General features: G+C 44.5%; 1 protein-coding gene across 10 annotated transcripts in view; it reads right to left on the bottom strand.

The window, feature by feature from the left end:
• LOC105478860 (protein tyrosine phosphatase receptor type M) overlaps positions 1-23,625 on the bottom strand; it is an 826,332-nt gene that overhangs the window by 10,126 nt on the left and 792,581 nt on the right. For all 10 annotated transcript variants that reach the window (XM_011736570.3, XM_071085869.1, XM_011736565.3 and 7 more), the window contains 8 exons: positions 20,257-20,411; positions 19,863-19,998; positions 18,047-18,196; positions 16,697-16,870; positions 15,597-15,728; positions 11,364-11,489; positions 8,824-8,987; positions 1,832-1,967 (listed from right to left, as the gene is read on the bottom strand). In XM_011736570.3, coding sequence (XP_011734872.2) covers positions 1,832-1,967; positions 8,824-8,987; positions 11,364-11,489; positions 15,597-15,728; positions 16,697-16,870; positions 18,047-18,196; positions 19,863-19,998; positions 20,257-20,411 — 1,173 coding nt within the window. The remainder of the gene's footprint in view (positions 1-1,831; positions 1,968-8,823; positions 8,988-11,363; positions 11,490-15,596; positions 15,729-16,696; positions 16,871-18,046; positions 18,197-19,862; positions 19,999-20,256; positions 20,412-23,625) is intronic.

Below are 23,625 nucleotides of genomic sequence, written 5' to 3'. Positions count from 1 at the left end.
GCTGTGGCCGGAGCCATTACAGGAAAGGCCTGCAAGGACCTGTTTCTAATGATCTGCTTAATTCAGGCTGCAGTGAGAAGGAAGTGACATTTTTTTTGATCAAGGTCAGCTGTGCCCAAGTACCAGCCAGAGTCTCCAGGCTGCATACCTGTCCCTGAATTACTGAGGTTAACTACTGCACGAAGCCACAGTCAGAATATTTCATTCATGCATTTGTTTCTATCCTCTGCCGGCCCAAACTCAGGTCTCCGCCGACAGCATGGCCACTCTTTGCTCAACTGCCTCCGTCCTGGAAGACTGGGAATTCCATGGTGGTAGAACTCTTTACCATTCAGGCCGGGATGCAGGGAGGGAGACGGTCCTAGTGAAGCCCCACACCAGCCCTTCAACAACCCACAGGAAATCCGTTACTATGTCCAGGGCACTTAGAGCCCTTCTGCCAGGCCACTGACGGCATCACGCCTGGCAGACGCCTCCACTCTCTACAACCACCTCTCCCCTTTCCAATTTCCAAAACACTTCACATCTCTCTGCATGCTGGCTACCTCCATGAGTTAATGGTATCCCTAGTTTACAAAACTAAAACCTAGAGGAGTTAACTGATTTGCTTAAGGACACTTAAATGACAAGACTAATGTGTTGGGGTCACCTAACTAGGATTAGCAGCAGAGTTGAGACTAGAATTTGGGTTTCTGTGGGCTCCCCGTAGGGTGGGGAGGAGGGGAGCAGGAGTCTGGGGAGCACAGTCCTTTCTGCCCCTTCCAGAAGCCAGCACGCTAACAGCTGATGGGGCCAAACAGGTGTGCCACATTCCCCGAGCAGCAGCCATGCTTCTTGGAAATGGAGCAGCTCCTCAGGCACGAGACATGTATCTGGGCAAAGCGGATGCCCTGGAGAGTGGTTCGTGCTGAGCGGGACACGTTTGGGAGCTCGTTGTCATTGGTCACTACTATTAGCAGCACTGCTATTATGACTTCTTAAACTGCATGGGGACCACGGCTACTTTCTCCAATTCAGCTTGACTCTCAACTCCCTCTTAAGTCCCTTTATTTTAATTTTTAACATTAACCCCACTGCTGTGACGCCGTGGACCTGGGAACACTGGCTTTGGAGCTTGTCACGTCGGCCACCTCTTTCTCCCTCTCCTGCCCCCAAGCCATTTTCCAACCTTGGATTAGTCCTGCTGTTTCCTTCAGCTCCTTCCTCCACTCACAGAGAACTGCAAAAACCTAATCTAAAAGCTCCCTCCTTTAAACTATTCTAGAGTCACAGTGGTTGGCATTTCAACAGCTCCACATAAAAAGAGATTTCATAAAATACTCTTAAGAAAATAATTGCACATTGTCCTTTGTTTCTCATCTCCTTTAATCCTTTTCTCAGATATGGCCACCATAATTAAATGCAATATTCTGGATGTCAAACTAAAATTCACAGCTTTGATAAATATTAGGCGATTAAGCTATTTATAAAATACATAATTTGAAAATCTGGCATTTCACGTACTATGATTATTTCTTCTCTGTGAAGACGAAGTGCTTAGCCACGTGGAAGGCACTGCCAGGAAGGGAAATTAATAAGGATGCTCACTTGTGAGTTTCAGCTATTTCCCTATTTCGAATGAGCTGGAGACAAAGTCTCCTTGTGAAGAACAAAGAGAGGAAGAGGGAGAACAAGAAAGAAGGAGAAAAGCCCTACATGCAAAGTGATTACATTGTGATTTTGAAAATGAGTCTCTTCCTCTAGGCATCAGTCTCCCCGCGAATCTGGGAGCTGGCGTGGATTCTAATGCTCATGGAGGGTCTCATGCAACAGCTCAGAGGGGGTGTCCTACCAGGAGGTCGACCATGTTGGGCTTGTTGTTCCTCAGTGTCTTCACAGCGTGGAAGACATCCACGGTTCTCTGGTGCCGGAGCATCTCACACACGATGCTGATGGCGCAGAACGTCCCACTGCGGCCTCCGCCATTCCTGTTATGAAAGAGATCAGATGGCTGCACTTTACACCGCATCTCGCAAACACCTGTGGAAACGAGCTGTTGAAACCCTGGCCAACCGGTAACAAGGAAGGGCTCTGAGGCCGAGGGACCGCCTACCTGGGCAGGTGGTTTTAATTAAAGCAAACAGAGCAAGCCATCCGCAATGTTTGGCCACAGGTCACCTGACTGAGAGCCTCTCCCAGCTCCGCTCAGCCCTGGTCACATTCTCTGATACAACACTTCATCGATAAGGGCCCAGGTAGAAAATTTTCAGTGAACCTTATTTAGGGTCTGCCAGGAAAATTGGTGTGACAAGTACGGGTTATGTTCAAAGACATATCTGGCCTTTAAAAACACCCATTAGCGGCCAGGCGCAGTGGCTCATGCCTGTAATCCCAGCACTTTGGGAGTCCGAGGCAGGTGGATCACCAGGTCAGGAGATCGAGACCATCCTGGCTAACATGGTGAAAACCCGTCTCTACTTAAAAAATACAAAAAATTAGCCAGGCGTGGCGTCAGGCGCCTGTAGTCCCAGCTATTTGGGAGGCTGAGGCAGGAGAATGGCGTGAACCCAGGAGGCGGAGCTTGCAGTGAGCCCAGATTGTGCTACTGTACTCCAGCCTGGGTGACAGAGTGAGACTCCATCTCAAAAACAACAACAACAACAAAACATCCATTAGCATTTCATTATTTATCTATAAAACATAGAGGCAATTTTTAAAGAAAACTTTTTACTCTGAACCCATTTTAGATGTGCAGAAATGCTGTAAAAATCGCATAGAGAATGCATATCCAGCTTCCCTGATGTGAACACCTCACATGTCCACAGCACATTATGCAAACCAAGAACGTGATGCTGGGACAATACTATTAACTAAACCACAGACTGTAGCCACATCTCACTAGTTCCTCCACGAATGTCCTTTTTCTGGTCCAGGATCCAGTCGTGGATGTAGCTGTCCTATCCCCTTAGCTTCCTTCAGTCAGTAACACTTCCTCAGTCTTTCCTTGCGTTTCCTGACCTTGACACTTTTGAAGAGCACTGATCAGTGATTTTGTAGAATATAAAGAATGTAGAACACAGAAGTAGACAGTAGCTGTCATCCCCAGCCACAATCTGAGAAGTCATCACAAACTACAACATGTAGACCATCCCTTCATTTGGGTTTGTCTGATGTCTTCTCATGGCTGGAAACAAGGCCGTGCATTTCGGTAAGAAAACCAGAGAGGATGTTACCTCCTCCCAGGGGTTCAGGATGTTCCTCTGTCTTATTACTGGTGATGTTCACTTGCTCACTTGTTAAGACGGTGTCCGCCAGACTTTCTCACTATAAAGTTATCATCTTTCTCTTTGCAGTCAATAAATATCTGGGGGGAAGATATTTGGGACTATGCAAATATCTGGTTTCTCGCCCACTGATTTGATCATCCGTTGGTGGATCTTTGTAACAATTATCACGGTGGTGTTTGCCTAATGGTGATTTCTTGTTTCCCTCTCTTTGAAGATTCTACCCTAAGAAAAAGCTGTCTCTTTTTCCCCATTAAATTATTTATTTGCTTATTTATTTTATGATTTATTTCAGTGTGAGCTTATACATAATGTTATTCTATCAGCTAAAATCTGATGGTACTAATATTGATTTTGTTCACATTGTTTCAGCTTTGGCCAGTGACAGCTCCAACAGGGTAGCCCTTTTGTTCTTTTCTGACAAGCCCCCAACCTTTCTTCTTTCTTTACTTTCTGCAACCACATGATGGTCCAGGCTCATTCCGCACTATTCCTGCACCAACTCTGCAGTCCCTCTTTCCTCAAGGAGATAAGGGACCTTTTTTTTTTTTTTTTTGGAGACAAGAGTCTCACTCTGTCGCCCAGGCTGGAGTGCAGTGGAGAGATCTTGGCTCACTGCAAGCTCCGCCTCCTGGGTTCACGCCATTCTCCTGCCTCAGCCTCCCATGTAGCTGGGACTACAGGCGCCGCCACCACGCTCGGCTAGTTTTTTTTGTATTTTTTTTTAGTAGAGACGGAGTTTCACTGTGTTAGCCAGGATGGTCTCGATCTCCTGACCTTGTGATCCGCCCGTCTCGGCCTCCCAAAGTGCTGGGATTACAGGTGTGTGCCACCACGCCCAGCCATGGGACCTTTTTATTTTTAAACACAGTATAAGTATCATACCTAAAATAACAAACATTACTGTTTTAAAATAATCAAATTTCTAGTCTGTGTTCCAATTTCCCAGATTGTTTCTTTCAGCTGCTTTTTAAAAAATCCACATTTAGGCAAAGGCCACAGATTGGATTTGGTTGGTATGTCTTGCAAATTTGTTTTAATCTGTGAGCTCCTCTTTGCTCTCTTTTTTCTTGGGAATTTATTTGTTGAGGAAACAAGGTCATCTGTCCCGTAGAGAGTCCCACATCCTAGATTTTTCTCATTCATCACATCTCTGTGATATCATTTAACATGCTGCTTTCTAACTCTGTATTTCCTGTAAATTGGTAGGTAGTTCCAGGGCTTGATAAGAATTCAAGATTTATTTATTTATACAAGGATACTTAAAGTATACTTTCATTAGGAAGCAAGCCAAAAATATCTGGTTGTCCCTTTGTTTTATGGTTTTAAGAGTGATCATCGTGTTCGGATATCAGCTTCATCAGCCCATTATGAAATTCCGAATCAGCTTTTTAACTGAAGTATAATATACCTACAATGAAGACCATTAGTAGATAGCTGACTCAATTTTTACCAATGCATATACCACGTAACCACCACTTAGATCAAGATACAAACCACGGTCAGTCCCCAAGAGGCTCCCTTACATTCCTTCCTCAACAATACCATCAGTATCACCAAAGATAATCCATTCTTAAGCCTAGCATCATCAATTGCTTTTGCCTGTTCTTCAGCTTTGTGTAAATGGAACCATATACTATGTCTTCTCCTGAGACTGGCTTATTTCACTCTGTGTTGTCTGTGTGAGAATTACCCACGGTGTTATATTGGTGGTTTATTCTTTTATAAGGCTAAGGAGAATTCCACTGAATGAATACCCACTGTACAATTTATCCAACAGCTGATGAATGTTTGGGCTGTTTTTAGTTTGTAAATATTATGAGTAAACCTGTGATAAGCTTATCTTTTGGCAGATGATTCATTTCTGCAGTCATTTCTCTAAGAACAGAAGAGCTCAGCCTCAGAGTGCCTGTATGTTTAGCTTTGGTAAATGCTGTCAGTTTCCAAATGGTTGTACAGTATTTACTTCCTTCCTACAGTGTATGAGAGTTCCAGTTACTCCACAGCTTCACTAACACTTGGGATTATTATTTATTTGTCTGTCTTTAAAATTTCAGCCATTCTGGTGAGTACACAGTGGCATCTGATCCTGGTTTGAATGTGGATTTGCCTAAAAACGAGTAACGTTGAGTAACTTTTCTATGCTTATTGGCTATTTGGGACTTCTTCTTTTTTTTTTTTTTTCTTCTTCAATGAAGTACCTGTCAAGTTTTTTGCCCATTTAATAAATTGAGTTGTCTATCATTTTCCTATTGGCTTGCAGTACAGCAGTTAATAAGACATTGTAGCCGAGTCCTTTGTCAGACACCTGTATTATAAAACTCTACTCCCACTGCCTTGCTTTTTCACCCTCTTATTGACGTCTTTTGATGAAGAGAAGGGTTTAATTTTAATGAAAGTCCAATTTGTCAGTATTTCTTTTAAGGCTAGTGTTCTGTGTCCTGTTTAACAAATCTACCTGTGGTCATGGAGATTTTCTCCTGTGTTTTCTTCTAGAAGCTTTGTTGTTTCACTTTCCCTGTTTGGTCTACCATCTATCTGAAAGGGATTCTGTACATGGAGTGAGGGAGACCAATGTGTCCAGGCAGTCTCCCCCACAGTGCTGTGTTGCAATGGCATCTTTGTTGTAAGTCAGATGACGCTGAGGTATAGATCTGTCCCTAGACTGTTTCTTCTGCTAATGAGAAGATTAGCTGTTTTCTATCCTTGCATTAACATTATACCACTTTTCCCATCAGCTTTGCACCTAATGCTTTTGGCAGCTGTTGAAGACCACTGTCTAGTCCATTATTTTCATCAAGAGTTGCAAAGTGGTGAAATCTTAATTCTATCCATTTAATCTAGTTTTATTAGCTGGGATGAAACTAGTTTTATTAGCTGGGACACACGTATAAAGAAAAACACTCCCTATTTGCATACCTTGAATATCTGTGGCTCAAGCACCATTCACTTCAAAGCACCTGTAGGTCTTGCCTCAGCCGGGAACTCTCCACCCACAGCCATTAGGTGGCGCCACACTATGCTGAATGCCATGCTCTTACCTCCAAGAGGAACACTGGAGTGGTCTGATTATCTCCTGGCCAGTACTGGCGGATGCCAATGTAAACTAATTTTCTTTCTTATAGCTAAAAAAACCCCCTTAGATTTAGATATATAAATGTAAACAAAAATAAACATTCTCACCAGGCCTAGGTCTCATGTCCACCTTGATGCTAAGAGAGCAAGAGACAGTTCCACATGAACCAAGGCGGGGCTTTAGAGAGGGGGGAATGTTCCAAAGAAGAATCAAGGTTCTCTCAGCGGAAAATGGGAGGAGATGCTGCACAGGCAGGAGAGAAGAAACAACGGATGCCTCCCACCGTCCACTGTGAAGAACAGCTGATTGCTTTAGGTTTCACATGGAACAGCAATGTCACTGTTTAGTTCTGTGGTCACAGCTGCCTCTGGGAAGAGTGTTGTTGACAAGGTGCAGTGATTTAAGAAATCTTTATGTCCTCTTGTTAGGCCTGTCCCGGTGCCTCAACTTCTTCTAGTCACTAGTAACTTAGTCCTGTGGGTTAAAGCACTGACCCTTTTTAGAAAGTACTAATCCCGGGGGGAACGATGTACATCTAGCTCAGATGCTGGTCTCCAGATGCAGGCAGGGATATCTGCAAACATTTTTAGTATTTTAGAAAAACCTGACATATCTAATAATAAAAATGAACTACAATGTTAATATTCTTTGCTGGGATTATATCATCTCAGTGTGAGCCTCTTATTCTGATCAGAGGTCGGATCTGGATTGAAGAGAAATAAAAATAGGGATGTGGACTGCTAATGAATTTTTTTTGTCATTTTCTTGATAGAGATTTTTTTTTTTTTTTGAGATGGAGTCTCGCTGTGTCCCCCAGGCCTGAGTGCAGTGGTGTAATCTTGGCTCACCGCAAGCTCCGTCTCCCGGGTTCATGTCATTCTCTTGCCTCAGCCTCCTGAGTAGCTGGGACTACAGGTGCCTGCCACCATGCCTGGCTAATTTTTTGTATTTTAAGTAGAGACAAGGTTTCACCATGTTAGCCAGGATAGTCTTGATCTCCTGACCTTGTGATCCGCCCGCCTTGGCCTCCCAAAGTGCTGGGACTACAGGTGTGAGCCGCTGCGCACGGCCGATAGAGATTTTTTAATGCACTGGGTCCAGGAGAAGAAAGTGGGGATGACAGCAACTAGAGAAAGGTGAGGTTGATAAACTGCTTTTCAGAGGACAAAAGATTGGAACTTTTGGTTGAAGACAACTGTGGGTAGTTCTTACAGCTCTTTCCAAAGGAATATCAGTTTCCTGCAGAATGAGACACTATCGTGTTTTGATTGCTGAGAGGCAGACAGAGTCCTGGGCTTCCCGGGAGACCTCGCAGGCCCGGGGTAGGAGGTGGCATTGCATCAGACAAGGGCACTGACTGGAGAGTAACCCACGCCCTGAGCCAGGTCTGCAACTTTAACTAGGCTTGAACTACCCGGAGTGAATATTTTGCCTTCAATTTAAGAGAGATCTCGGTGTGTACTTCTAATGATACTTCACTGAAAAGTGACATACGCGTATACTTTAAATTTCCCCCCAATTCTCTAAGCATCTTCCTTAACTGCCATGACTTTCTAATTGCCTGTTCTATTAAGCCGATTCCAGCTGGTTGATTAGCTACATATCATTGCCAAGGAGAAAATGCAGGTAAAAGTGCTTTGAGAAGCGTGGCAGTCTCTATTCCGTGGCTCTCAACCTTATTATCTCAGCACATTGAAATCACCAGGCGTTTTAAAAACACACCCCGGTGTGGGCCCGACTGCCAGAGATTTTCATTTAATTGGTTGGGGTGTGGCCTGGGTGTGGGCTTTTTTTGTGTGTTTTGTGTTTTCATTTAAAGCTCCTCAAATAATTCTGAATGTGCAGGTAAGGCTGGGAGCCATGTGGAGCAGAGGTGCCCACATTTAGCACCTGCAAAATCTGCTGGCCTGGAAGCCCCGTTTTGGGGACACTGGCTGTAACCAAATCCTCCCAATATACACATTCTCCCAAAAAGCGCGCACGCACGTGCACACACACACACCCGTTCCTCTGAGACCTCTGACATGATTTCCAATTGAATAATCAAACAATGTGATGGTAAACTGGCTTTGGCTGGTGGGATGGAGCCCTGAGTTGTAGCATTTGTTGATTTCCATGATGTAAATCCTTCTACCATGGATGAATTCAAGTTACCAACAGTTGAAGACCCAGCTCAGAAAATTCCTGAAAGCTTAACAATTGGATCTCAAGAGCCGATGTTTTTTTTTTTTTCAGGGGAGAGGGCTCCTAATCAAAAGGCCAGTGCTTGCTTATACAGCAGTGGCACACCATCCAAATGAAGGATGTGCATATCCTGTTTCCTGAAAAGCCAACCAATCCCTCACTGAGTGTCATGACCACCCCGTCACCTAGACCTACTTATTTCTTCTCCATTTCTAGTGAAACAAAAGACAGAGAAACAGGGGGCGAGAGCGAGTGTGGGGTCTGGCTGTTCTTAAATGAAGAGCTCTGTCAGGCACTTACAAGCAGTGCACAACAGTGCGGCCTTCCCCACCGTTGTACTCCTCTTGCCATTTGTCCACCTGGCGAATGAGCTTCAAGAAGGAGCGCTTGGACACTGGTGTGTCCCTGTACATCGGCCAGCCCAGGAACTGGAATTGCTGCACCATCCGATATCCGTCTTGGGGCTACAAAGAACCAGGCGACAATCAGGGAGTGGAAGGAAAACAGGCATTATTTACTGAATTCCAGCGGGCTCCTTCCACCCACTTGATCTTCCCATTATTAAAGGCGAGTCCTGCCTACAAATTACCAAGGTGGCTTCTGCTGGCCTGAAGAGTTACGGTTTTTAATCTCGAGCAGTTAAAAACAACCAGGGGTTTTAAATGACAGGCCAGACAAATACGAGTGAGGCAGAATGCTTCCCATTCTGCAAAAGCCAAGAGAAAAATAACACAGCATAAGCACTGACCACATTGTCATGTTAAGCGGTAAAATAACTTCAATTACAGGTAAATTACAGGTAATGAATAACTTAAAACCTGGAGATGTCTGTGAGCTCAGTGTGAAGACAGAGAACACTGCTTCCTGTGAGCATAACACGGTTTTGCTTATTGATGTTGAATCTTGCTAAGATAGCAAGTTAATTAATCCTTAGTCATAGCGAAATAGAATTGCAGAATTCAAAAAAGTGTTACTTAGCTTATGGTAGAAACATGAAAACAGCTTTAATCCGGCCATGGCTAAATCACCTGGACTATATCTTCTGTGGCCTTCAGCGGCATCTAACACGGGTGACACTCTCTTCTTGTCAACATGCTTTCCTCACTGGCTGGTCCTTCTCCCACAGCAGTCCCTCCCTCCTGCTCTCTCTGCCTCAGTCTCCCCTTCTCCCAGAAGCCACCAGGCTCAATCCCTAGGGCGCTTCCTCTTCTGCTGCCTCTCATTTGATTTCACTGATGCTCATGGCTTTAGATATTACCAATATCCCAATAAGTCATAAATTCATATATCTGGTTCAGCCCTCTCTCTTGAATTTCACCCTTATATTTTCAAAGGCCTACCTGATATTCCCACGTAGGGGCCTAACAGTCATCCCAAACCTAGTATGTCTACAATTGAGCTTCTGATCCTCTCTCCATAATGCCCCCCACCCCCAAACAGTCCGGTTACACAGGCAGCCTCGGCAACAACTCAGTCAGTATCCATTCCATCATCCTAGCTCTCAGGACAGGAACCTTGAGTCCCCTCCATTCCCTGGGATCGTGCTGGCTCTACCTTCAGAAAATACCAGAACCTTCCCCTTCTCATGACCTCCACTCCTGCTCTCTCCCATCTCACCATAATCTCCTTTCCCATCACTGTCATCTCTCCTTATCCCAACAGCCTCCTGATGCCTCTCTCCTCCAGTCTATTCTCAACCTAGGAGCCAGAGTGCTCCTTTTAAAATGTAATTACACCACTGGATTCTTGCACTCAAAACTCTGGAATGGCTCCTTATTTCCTTCAAAGCAAAAGCCCAAATGCTGACAGTGACTGCCAGGCCCTTCGACCTGGGGACCCCAGGCCACTGTCCTTCCAGGTGAACTGCTCACTCCCAATCAGCTACTCTTGCCTCTGCTCCTGAGCCTGGGCCACGCACCTCCTTGCTGTCCTGGCACTCATACTGGCGAACACATCTTGGGGCCTCTGCACTGAACCTTCCTTCTGCCTAGAAAGCTGCCTCCCCAGAGAGCCTCAGTGCCCTCTGGCCTCCCCCGTCGTGGCTCATAGGGCACGCATGCTTACAACAGAGCGTGCTTCCGCTGTGCAAGGCCCTAGCACTTTCTAACCCCCCTGCTGATTTTCCTGTAGAATTTGTCACTTCCTAACTTACTGCATCTGTTATTGTATCTGTTATTTATTGTCTGATTTCTGACAATAATTCTTTGCTTGACCAAACTTTCGCCAGGCTCCTGAACCTTCTCCTAGGCCTATCCATGAACTTCCTTGTAAAATCCAGTTTTAGCAATTTCTGCTAAGTCACCGTGGCAAGAACCACCCACCCTCAATGTCTGATCATATTTGGTATCTGATCAGGTTCCTCATCCTCCACCATTCCCCAGGTATGTCTTCAGCCAGACAGCTGAGGGCCTGCCTTCAGCCAGAATCCTGTTAGGTCAGTTTAGCCAGGGATCAGTCTTGATGCCTCCCCTTAGTAATTTTCCATCCACGGACCCCCACCCTGCCTGTTGGCTAGAAATTCCTGCCTGCCCATGCCATACTCAGAGTTGAGCCCACTCTCTCTCGTCCGCTGCAAGGTCCTGTGACAGGGGTCCCTGCAACTATCATGATGGTCTTGAATAAAGTCTGCCTTGCTGTGCTTTAATAAGTATCATTACTTTCTAAATACTGCCCCTGTTATAATGTAAGCTCCGTAAGGTCAGGAATTTGTGCTTTTTTGGTTCACTGACATATTCCAAACTCTTGGAACAGTGACTGACATAGAGTAAGTGCTCCAAATAGTCAATGAGTGAGAAAATAAATGAAGCCATAATCACAGGCACGATGGGCCCATCTCTTACTCTGGCTGCATTGTAAATACGGAATATCCTGCTGATGATGTCCTCTTCTAGGTCAGCAGAGACAAATTCCACCTGGATGGGGCCGTGTCTGTGTACTCCGTTTTCTGGCCAGTACTGTGGACACAACTGAATTCAAAACATATAAACACAGGGTTAATTAAAAGAGGAAATTTACTCCCAACAGTTTGGATAAGGTTAGTACTGACATTCAGTAATCTTTTTTTTTTTTTTTTTTTTTTTTTTTTTTTTTTAAGAGATAGGGTCTTGCTCTGTCTCCCCAGCTAAAGTGCAGTGGTGTGATCATGGCTGACTGCAGCCTTAAACTCCTGGGCTCAAGCAACTCTTGCCCCTAAACCTCTCAAGTAGCTGGGGCCACAGGTGTGTGCTACCATGCCTGGCTAATTTTTGTATTTTTGGAGAGACAGGGATCTCGTTATGTTGCCCAGGCTGGTTTTGAATCCCTCTTCTCCAGTGATCCTCCTGCCTCAGCCTCCCAGATGGCTGGCTGGGATTACAGGTGTGGGATGCTGTGTTTGGAGACATCATTCAGGAATTCTGAAGACTTCACTGACTCTCTTTGTTTTCTTTTCTTTCTCTCTTCTCCTCCCAGCAATGTAGGCTTTTGGACTTCCTTGCTGGCTGATTCCTCAACTCCACCTGTCCTTTTCCTGGGACTTTTTCCTTCATTTTCTCAGAAAGCACCTTTTAGCCATGAGTAATTCTGCTTTCCTATGAGGTCATGTGAATGGCAGTCGCCATGTCCCCTTTTGCATGGTGAAAGGAACTCTCATCAGGCCCCAGGGAGAGGCACCAGGTGCCACCCCAGGATGTAAGGTACTCAAGATGGCTATACAAGTCTTAATGCCCAGATCTCCATGCTCTGCTGGCTGGGACTGCGAGTGGATTTTATAACCACTATTGGGAATAAGGCTATTTTGTGACAAGGTTTGGAACTGATAACATTGTTGGGTTGCATTTTTATGTTCCAGTCCAAACCCTTGCAGCTCAGATCTAGCAAATCTGTTGTAAGAGTAAATGCTTTGCTGTTTTACCTGGAAGTGGCCTAATTAAAAAAGCAATTTCCTAGAGCCTCAAACTCTAGCTATTGTTGATACTGAGTAACTAGAACTTTTGCATGAATGTAAATGCACAACTCAGTGCAGTAGGAGTGGTGCTGAGCATGGTGGCTTATGAAGGTGCTTATTAGCTAGCACCCCACAAAATTCCTACCCTTGGAAACAGTCAGGAAGGAAGAACTGCTAAGACTTTTCTCTTCAAAAACCCTTCTTAAAGCCCCGAAACCTTAATAGGCATTTAAAGTTTGAAATTACAGGGACTTCTTATTCCTATGACTTTTTTTTAAGTAGCATCTACTTTTTTTTTTTTTTTTTTTTGAGACACAAGCTCGCTCTGTTGCCAGGCTGGAGTGCAGTGGTATGATCTCGGCTCACCGCAACCTCCTGGATTCAAGCGATTCTTCTGCCTCAGCCTCCCGAGTGGTTGGGACTACCGGCATGTGCCACCACGCCCGGCTAATTTTTGTATTTTCACCAGAGAGGGGATTTCACCATGTTGGCCAGGATGGTCTCAATATCTTGACCTCATGATCCGCCCACCTCGGTCTCCCAAAGTGCTGGGATGACAGGTGTGAGCCAACGCGCCCGGCTGCATCTAAGTTTTATCTTTCTGATTTAGCTGAGGGACAGGTGGCCTATGGAAAGGCAAGGAGAGAACTGCTTTATTATATAACCTGTTTCTATACTGGGCCAAGAGCAGAGGAAGACAACACCTAATTTTGCGCAGAATGATGTGTCACAAAAGGAGGATCCACTGGTTGAATTTCTAGATGATTTCTATTTTCCAAAGGATCTAAAATCTCATTGTCAAAGGTTGCTAAGGCTGATTTATACCCAAGATTGCAGGATAGTTTTCAGTGAGCAGTGGGTCAGCCGAAACGGCAATATCTCTCTCTCCATCACAGAACAGTTAAGGTGGGATTTTATAAGTAAGAAAGAGAGTAGGGTAACCAAGCATGCTTTTTATGTTAGCTAAGCTGATAGTATTTTAAAAATTACATTTATTTATTTTTAAATAATGCTTCCATGAAATATTTCCTCCCTCACCAGCACTTCCTGGTGACAAGTTATAAAACTGCCTTGTCAAATAATGGCATGCTGATGTTTATTTTCTTTTTGATGCCCAAGGGTACCCACTGTTAAAATTAACAGGCATTATGATGGGAAGCCAAGATATTTATAAAAGCTGTAACATGCACATTTGAACCGTTCTGCCCATTTTTCTACTGCCTGAACGTACTCTGCTTTCTGCTTGCTTTCTTTGTTCAAGCTCCTGACCAAAAGCTTGCCACTTACACCAAAGAAGTATGAGTGACGCGGCTTGTGCTTGCCTCTTGGCACGTTGCATTCTATGCTCTGCCCAAGTAAACCATGTAGAAAATGGCTTAAATGGTGCATAACACGTCCGTGAACCGGACCTATAAATACTTAAAATCGTTGAGTGCTATTCTTGTAGAATTGCAAAGCCTTTACATTCAAATGCTCAGTTTAGTGTTGGCTAAAAGACTGAATCCCAGGAGCCTCTTTTCTCTCACTCTGAAAATCAGCTCTGTCTGCTGAATAGAACTGGAGTCTTTTTGTCTCTCTTACCCATGAGCCAGCCAAGGCTTGGTTTGAGTCCAGATAGTTCGGGTTTAGATGCGGCTTTAGAATTCCAATGCAGTTGTTCAAAAAGAACACACTAGAATCACTGATGTCTTGTTCACTAATACGAACAAAAATATCTCCACATTTCAGGATTCACATGAAGAAAAAAACCATAATGATTCTAAATAAGGAAGAAGTCCCTTATTCTGTAAGTGTCTGTGACTTAAGACTCTAGAATTAGTGAAATTTCAGCCATGCCACTGTAAGGTAGAAAATCAGGATCCTTGGTTCTATTTTGAGTTGAGTCTTTGAAGCTTCCCAAGCCGTGGTGTCTGCTTGTCTTTATAAATGACCGTAAGCTAACCTTCTCAGAGCATCAATGGGGAAGAGTTTTAAAATATTTAAGCTTCTTAAGCCAAAAGGACTGGATAAGAACAAAGATTATCATTATTATTTCATTAACCAGCTTTCAGGCGAGAGCTTTACTATATAATGCAGTGCCTCAGACATAATTAAAAACCTTATAGAACTGAATTGAATGTCCATGCCATTTATGGTTGGACGATGGCAAGAAAATAGATTGTAGGAAGGAAAAATCTGGCCATGATGTCCAGTTGGGATGCTGAAATGCTTCAGACCTTTTTTTTGTTTTGTTTTTGTTTGTTTGTTTTTAAGAAAAAGAAAGAATTTGTGTCTACTGGACAGGAAATTAATTCAGTTTCAGAACAAGTTGTTTCTTAAAACATGCTAAGGTCAAACTTCCCATAATGCCTACTGTCATGATGGTTGTCTATGACTGGTATAGGCACATCCCAAAGCAATGAATTCATCTCCTAAAGGGCCACTGCGCTAATGCTTGCCTGACAACCTGCTTCAAGAAAATGTGTCTAACCCTATTACTAACATTGAGTCATCGCTGTCCAATTCTTTCTCTTTAATGTTTAAGAGTAACTATGCAAAAGCCCCATCTATCATTCCAAACTTCTCTTATCTCCAAGTCCCAGTATTATTTCTTTTTAATATCTTTACCAAAGCATTGAGAAAACTAATTGCTGTGCCTTAAAATTGCTTGCCTGTCTCCGCTGTCATCCCAACACTGTCACCCTGCATGACAATCTCTACCTGTAAGCTCCCAGTGAGCCATGCCAGGAAGCACACAGTTGCTCCAGGAATGGGATCAGGGGCTGTGTCAAATGCTATCTTCTCTTCTCCACTGTCCTCTGGTCTGCTTGCTCTGCTTTGGCTCTGCGATGTTCAGGTTCCTGCTGAGCCCTGACTCGGTCTGCGACCTTGTCAACCTCCAGTGGATATTTCCATCTTTCAGGAACAGCTCAACTTTTGGCCCTGTCTTGCCCTGTCACCTCAACCATCTATGATTTCAGCCTGTATTTCTGGTTTCAACTGACTTTCTAACCCCTAATTCCGTCTGATTTTTAACCTTTGTGTTCAGCATCCCCAGTTCTCAACTTCAACCGGCACTTGAGACCTGGCACCAGGGCCTGCACTGCTCAGGTGCAAACAAACTTGACCCCCCGGCACTAGCTCTGACTGTAAGAAGTCCGGGTCTCACCTGGGCAGGATCCACATCATTTAGCATAACGACGGATGTGCAGTGATAATCCAGGACCAGTCTCCAAAAGTCTTTCACTGTGTTTGGCAAAGGATGCTGGGTGACTATAAAAGCTGAAGGCTGTTTATAGCTCTGCAAACACAAACAAGAATGCTCCAAATATACTCAGGAAAATGGGAAGAGAAGAAGCTAAGTTATTTCATGCAGAAGGAAACTTGTGGCACAAAACACTGAACATGTTTAACAGGTGTTGAATTCTGTCACCATTGTCAGCACCAACATAGACTAAATACAAACTTCTCTGCAGAATAATAGTGATAAAAGTCTTACTTTGATACCAAGAAAACTTAATTAGTATCTCTTACCAATTTTTAGAAAATTTCTGGTAGAGCAGCAACGTCGAATCTATACATAATTATCTTGATGGAGAAAATTTAACTTTACTTTTAAAATTACACATAATTAAAAGTTCTGCTTTTTCTAAAACTTGTTGGGTAGCAATTTGTATGTATGACAGTGTTCTTATTTCTGCCATAAAGAATACATCTACTTTTTTTACAGCTCTGAAGAGCTTCAGAAAAGTTTAGGTACCTTGTATGATATGACACCAATAGAATTAAAATTTCCACGTTAGCAGAGAACACACCCATTCACTCTTTCCGTCAACTGAATAGCAACAAGTAAACAGACTGATGGGAAGTAATGAGTTGCGCTTTCCCCTAAGTTAACTACAGGCTAAATTACAGGAAAATGAACTAAAATAATGCTGCAAACCGATTAACCCATTTTCCTGCCATGGTGACTTCACAGCTGTCCCCTGCTCCCCGCCCAGCAGATTAACAATCTCAGCGCTCAGAGGCAACTGTGCCATGTTGCATTTATCGATACTTCTGGCCTGGGGGTCCCTGAGAAACCAAGGATATCAGCCCTGACACAAAAACATACGTGGAATCTGAAATCTATTTTTTGTTGGAAACAAAAGTTTGTGTCTTAAAAAACAAAAGGGCTGGTGAGCACAAGAGGAAGACCCACGCCTGCTCTGCAGCCTCCCCAGTCCAGTCACCCCAGCCTCGGACCCGCGCGCGAAGCAGGGCACTCACGTCCATGAGGGCAGCGTTGATGTAGTTGCTGCTCTCCCCGTCGATGGTGATGAGGAAGGGCAGGCAGCGGTCCGGGGGCAGGATGTCCATGCACCGGTTTTTCTCATGGTTCCGGGGCAACAGCGCGATGCTGCAGTCCTCCACTCGCAGCGTTGGCGTCACCATGTTTAGGGTCTACGTGAGAAAAGAAAGGCACGTGAGGACAAGAAGACTTGGCAGCGGACTCCTCTCACGTGCAGTTCTGGAAAGATGCACACTTCCTGTGGCTGACTGCAAGACGTTCCCCTCCCCTCGGCAGCCCTCCCCTCCTCTCCGCAGCCCTCCCCTCCCCTCCGCAGCCCTCCCCTCCCCTCCGCAGCCCTAGCCCTCCCCTCCGCAGCCCTCCCCTCCCCTCCGCAGCCCTCCCCTCCCCTCCGCAGCCCTAGCCCTCCCCTCCGCAGCCCTCCCCTCCCCTCCACAGCCCTAGCCCTCCCCTCCGCAGCCCTCCCCTCCCCTCCGCAGCCCTCCCCTCCCCTCCGCAGCCCTAGCCCTCCCCTCCGCAGCCCTCCCCTCCCCTCCGCAGCCCTAGCCCTCCCCTCCGCAGCCCTCCCCTCCCCTCCACAGCCCTAGCCCTCCCCTCCGCAGCCCTCCCCTCCCCTCCGCAGCCCTCCCCTCCCCTCCGGAGTCCTCCCCTCCCCTCCGCAGCCCTCCCCAGTTCGAGTTGGATTTCTTCCGCTCCTTGGATTTTGTCCACGGACGGTGCCCATCAGACACAGGGGTCAGAGGCAGAGATATATGGGCCACTGTGGGTCCTTCCGATTAAGAGCCCTCAAGTCCCAGTGGAGTGGGACATCTGGGGATTTGGGAGGTCAGAGACGGGGGAGGAGTCTGGCCTTGAGTCAGGTACATTTGGACAAAATGCAAATGTGAGGAATACAATGGAGAGCCCTTGGTTGGAAAGTCTTTCTAACACACACTTCCGTGGTGTGACTGCGCATGGTTATGCTGTGGACAAGGAGCCATAGTGTTGGGGACTGCTCCGTGTCTGCTTTCAGACGGGAGGGGTAGAAATGGCTGTTAGACTAGTGGTTCTCAACCAGGTATTTCTGTCCACTGCGGGGACACCTGGCAATGTCTACACGTGTTTTTGTGTGGTGGTGACGCCATAGGCGTCTCTTGGGTAGAGCTCTGGGTTGCTGCTAAACATCCTGTAGAACAGCACATGCCAACAAGAGTTACCCAGCCCTCAATGCCAACAGTGCTGTGGAGGCCGAGGAACCTGTGATTCAAGGGCTGACTCAGGTGCTGACCTTGAAATCCTTCTTGAGGAGCAAGTCACCGTGCAGTGCCCCTGCCTCAGGCATCACTTACCCGGAATTCCTCTTTAATCTGGCTCGAGTTTGTCTGTGGATCCAGTTTGTTCATGTCATAATACAGAGACCTAACTTGGGAAGCCGGCACAGAGGTGTCCCCGCAAAGACAGGCTTCCAGGATCGCATCATGGATAAACACATACTGCTCCTGGAGAAGGAGATGGAACAAGTTACTAACTTTAGAGAACCAGAGGAAGAGGAAAGACGGTATCAATTTTAGCCTCACATCATCAAGAGAGTGGAGACAATTCCTCCAGAGAGAAACACAGTCCAAGGGCTCAAGTGCTAGGAGACGGGGTCACAATGCCAAATATTATAGATTGATTAAAACCAATCAGACCCAATACAAACCACCACACGCACTGCGGCACCATGAAAACTGTGGCTAAAGACCACTGTCATTCTGATCCTACTCACTGGGAACTCAGTATTTCACATGAGGAATGAGCAGAATTTTATCTATGGTAGGATTTGCTGATCAAAACAATAGTGCAAAGAAGGTCCAGAAAAACTTGGCATTACTATGAAGACAAAAAGTTCTGAAGTTCTTAATTCAGAACATGAAAGTACTTAGAAGTTCTTATTTCAGAACATAAAAGTTAATATGATGATTATGAAAGCTCTTAGAGGTACAGAGAGCTGTTCTCATATATATGTTCAGTGAGTACACAGTGTAAACACAGGGCCTCTAACTGATTTGGCACTGACTTTTCTTAAAATTCATTGTTGGAGTCTTATCATATTTATTATTTTTAGTTATATGAAAAGTTTAAAAAGCCTCTTATTACAGGTGATTTGGTTGATTTCTATACATAAATGGGACTTTTAATTATTTTTTTCAGCAACCTCTTGTCCAACAGATTGATTCCCAAAAACAGCACACTACCACTAAATACCTGAAAAAAGAAGATCCAAGTGAGAAATGGGAGTGGCAACATTGATTAACTATAAAGTATATTAAAAGATAAATTATTATGATTATCTTTCAAACACAGTATCCCCTTTCTAAGGAAAAGGGCCCATGAAAGCAGCATTTACAGTTTCTGTTATTTTTGTGTTAGCTAAAAAAAAATGGGATTAGGTTTCCCAGAGGCTTTCATAAACTTAAATGCACAATCTAAATGGAAGGGGTTCTTCCTTCTTCTTCACTTCACTTCGTGAATCATTTTCCAGGTGGTGGGTGTGACGCCTACTTAAAACAATCAAATATGAGTAAAAATATGAATGTCCTAAGAGCAGGATGTAATATTGCTTCTGGAAAAATGGAAATTCCCCATATACCTTGAACTTCCACTTAAAGAGTTACTAGTTAGCATAGACATATAGAGTGCTTCACAAAATGGGCAAATCCCCACGACGCCAGACACTGGGCAGGATTTTTAGGGTCAGGAGGCTTCTGTTCTGCCCAGGACCCCGGGAGAAGAACAACATGCACAGAGATAGCCCTTCAGGCACTCTTCTCAGGAGTGCTCTTGCTCTGGTTACCAGCTAGTTTAAAAGATAGAATAAAAGGCAATGGTATTGAAAGTCTGAGCACTTAACAGGACTTTTTTTGGTCCCTTAACACAGAAAAAAATGTGCAAATTTGAGCTCTTGATTCTGTTACCTGGAAAACTCGTGGGTTTGGTTTGTTTATGAAAGGCAAAACAAAAAGGAGGAATGGAGGGAGGGAGGGAGGGAAGGAACAGGGAATGCCAGGTAGATCACTTGAACAGATAATTGCCTGGATTCCTTGTGTCCTTGGCCCTGAAATGGGGAGATCCAGGAGAGACCTCAGGGACCAAGGCCCCAGGCTAGGTGATGAGCGGGAGTACCTCTGTTTGCACCATGTTCACCCTCCGTGACCGCAGCTCCCTGACGCAGTTGTAGATGTCAACGACCCCTTCCCTTTCAGCCATGTCCAACATGATATCAATGACGATGAAACAGCCAGTCCTTCCTGCACCAGCACTGAATGAAAAGGGGGGTCTGTCAGTGGATGAAGAAGGACCATACTGCTGCTGCTGCTTTTTAAATATTTTATCAAGGTGAAATTTACATAATACAAAATTAAACCTCTAAAAAGGTACACTCCAATGGCATTTAGTGCTCCCAAAATGTACAACCATCACCACTCTGAAGTTCTAAAACATACTCATCATCCGCAAAGGTGGCCCTGCACCCATCACCCACTGTGGTTCCTTCAAGAGGCTCTGGAGCTCTGCTTACCTGCAGTGCACCACCAGTGGGCCTGCATTGGGTGGGCTCTTGGACTTGACTTGCCGCACGAATCCCAGCAGGCCGGTGGCATGGTAGGGGACCCCATGATCCGGCCAGCCAGTGAAGTGAAACTGTCTGATCTCTCGGATTTCATGCACACCTCTCTGCAGTAGTTGTTTAACCACAACAAGGAAGAGAACAAGGGAAAACAAACCACAAATGAGCAGGGATAGCTGGGGGAGTGGAAACAGTCCTCACGTAGCAAGTCTAGGGCCAGGAAACAGTGGACTGCTGGGGAAGGAGGCCATCCTTGGATCTTACACACAATGTGGAAGGCACTGTACCCTTAGGAAGATGGCTGGGTATGAAAGGGAGATGATGTTTGGGAAAAACGTTAATTTTTAGGTGTAATTCCAGCAAACGGATGAATTGGTTGGGATGTTTGAAATTCCTTTCTAAAAAGTAGACTATGTTAAAAGTTTGTCTCACTTAGATCACACGGTGTCTGGTGAGGTGAGAGTCTGTAGAGAAAGAGGCACAGAAGGGGGGCCTGAAGGAATTAGAGGATATCTGTGTGCTCAATACCAACTCCGTGTTGGGGTTTTCCGGTATCCTGGAACCTCTCACAGCAGGGACTGGAGTGGTGCACACTCACTGAGCATGCTCAGATGATGCTTGCAGGAGGAATGAATGAGGACACCTTTCCAACTAGACAGGTCAGAAAACTCATCTGCATTTACAGCTCTGTTTCTTAGGTTTCTCTTTTTAATGTGGGTAAATATTTTATCCATTCGTCCAATCGCTGGCAATCTGAGTGATTACACTGCCCCAGGCATTATGTGAGGTGCTAGGGCTACAGAAGTATGTTTTTGAATGGCCATCACAGTCTGCTTGTGGCAAACAGGCATGTAAGCCAATATATACTATGGGAATTGAAAGGTATTTTTGCTGGAATTCTATGCTAGGTCAACAAATTGAGGGGAGCCGCCTGCTGCTCAACTGTAGTGAAGGCAGAAAGAAAGAGACTTTATAGTTTGCTTTTGGTTTTAATTTACTTTTGTTTTGAGAATAATTAAGGTAATTTATACCTGTCTATTTTGTTTTCTAAGTATGAGCCTATATATTAAGACTGTGTTTTAAAGCAAAAGACTGTTTTGAAAACAAAACCAGAATCAACTCTGCATGTACATCTAGGATCAAATTGGACTTTCTTCCTTCTCTCATTCCATTTTCTGAACCATTTCTGCATTTGGTTTTATTGTCTCTTAAAAGTAAACACTCATTAGCCTTATCACTTTCACCATCAATCATTGTTCACACATACTTAGTGAGCAAAGAAGAAATTCAGAATTTTTATGTGCTTTGAAAGAGCAGAAGAGCAAACAACTGCAGACTTGCTTGGCACCCACGTGTTAATACGTCTTCATTTAATAACCCATAAATGCTGAAGCTTTATTTCTCTGTGAAAATGCCATTCTTGACCAGAGTTTAAGCATTAAGGAATTAAGCAGTCAGGGATTCACAAATGCAAATCAATATTGTCGTCTGCTAAATAGGCTCTGTGATCCCAGAGTAGTCTGATTAGGTCGTTAGGAGCCCAAATTCCTTATTACCAAAACCAAGGGAACATTTGCCAGTCCCAAGGTCTCCATTAGGAAACATACAGCTGAGCCTGTGTCAGCCTCCAAACCCCTAAATAGCTCCCCCAGCTTTCTGCATGATGACCCAGGCAGGAGTGATCCATTTTGGTGGTATGCATTCCCATATATAAACTGGGACAGCTTACTGACGATAAATATTTCATTCCAAAGGGAAAAAAGGGCCTATCTTTCTCCATATCCTGGTGAGTTTTTTTGGGTAGTGGGAGCATGGGCTGTGCTTCTCTCTCTGGCTTTGTTAGATTTCAGTTCCAGCAACCTCAAGTCCTGAACTACAGCTCTCAACTGATCTAAGACTCTTTTTCTGAGCAAGGTAAATATCAGTTTCTGGAATGTAGAAAACGTTTCTCAAAATTAAACCTCCACCCTTGAATATGTTTGCTATTGACAAGAGTGGCAAAGGAAATTGCTTCTGATCCAGCTTTCATTCTTGTTCATTGACACAGCAGTGGCTCCTTTTATCTGCTTTGGAATGTAACACATTTGGGGAAGAACATGATAGATGCCATCAGTGGTCACAGCCCAAATACCTCCCAATTTGATACTATTGCTTCCTGATTTTTCATTATAACAAGCATGAATGTTATATATAAAAATGTGAGAGTCATTTAATTTTTTTTTTTTTTCCCAAGACAGGGTCTCATTCTGTTGCCCAGGCTGCAGTGCAATGGCACAATCATGGTTCACTGCAGTCTTGAACTCTCAGGTTAAAGCGATCCTTTAGCCTCAGCCTCCCAAAGTGTGGAGATTAACAGGCATGAGCCACCACGCCCAGCTAGTCACTTAATTTTGAACCAAGTCATACAATAGTCCCTGGCCCAAAGTGGGCGCTTAAGAAATACTTGTGAAATGAATAGTCATGTTCTGTCTTGTATAGTACATGTTCTGTCTTGGAGACAGGAGGATCATCTTCTCATGCCCTCTCTGAATCCTAGGCAGCTCCTGGGTAGCGAGAATTCAGTGACCACTGTCAACTTTGTTTCTCCCAGGATAGGCAGGGGTAGATTCACCAGACAGCCTAAATCCATGGAGACTTCAGGGTGTCTCCCTTCTGACACTCTGGGTACTGCATATTATTTAAAATCTGTTTAGCTTGGAATCATCAGCTATGTGGGAAACAAAAGACAACAATCAGATGCAAAGCAGGAATTCGTGAGTTCCAAAGTGCATTGCGTCTGCTTGTTTTGCAGAGCAGAGCCCAAATCCATTTTCACCTTTAGGTCCCTTGATGCAACATGCTCTCAAAATAGAATCAGAATTGCAGGCATCTCAGAGTACATGCTTACCCGTTTTCTTCCTTCCTTTCTAATGAGAAAGTTTAAAACCTACAAGAAATGTTCTACAAAAGTACTAATGATTTGTTTTCCTTAAAGATTCCAATTGCCCGGTTAGAAAAATCACTAACATGTCATTTTGATTTCCCCAAATGCATTAACAAGCTCCTTCTTCCTTCTCTTCCCTCCACCACCTCTTCATTGGGTGTCTAGTGACTAAAATAACTGGATATTTCAGACACATTTCTGTGCAGCTGGGAATTTGGGAGAGGACAATAAGAGGTTAAAAAAAAGAGCAAAGAAACAAACAAACCCTTCCTTTAGCTACAGAGATGCATTTTCAGCTTATTAGAGAGCTGACTATTGTTCAAAAAACTCCATGTTTAAGTGATGGCTTTTGGATGATTTTTTTAAAGAAAAAAAATATTGAGGGTCTTTTATCGCTG

This window comes from Macaca nemestrina, chromosome 19 (genome assembly GCF_043159975.1).
Source record: "Macaca nemestrina isolate mMacNem1 chromosome 19, mMacNem.hap1, whole genome shotgun sequence".
Classification (NCBI taxonomy): Eukaryota; Metazoa; Chordata; class Mammalia; order Primates; family Cercopithecidae; genus Macaca; species Macaca nemestrina.
This window is presented reverse-complemented; position numbering and strand designations above follow the sequence as displayed.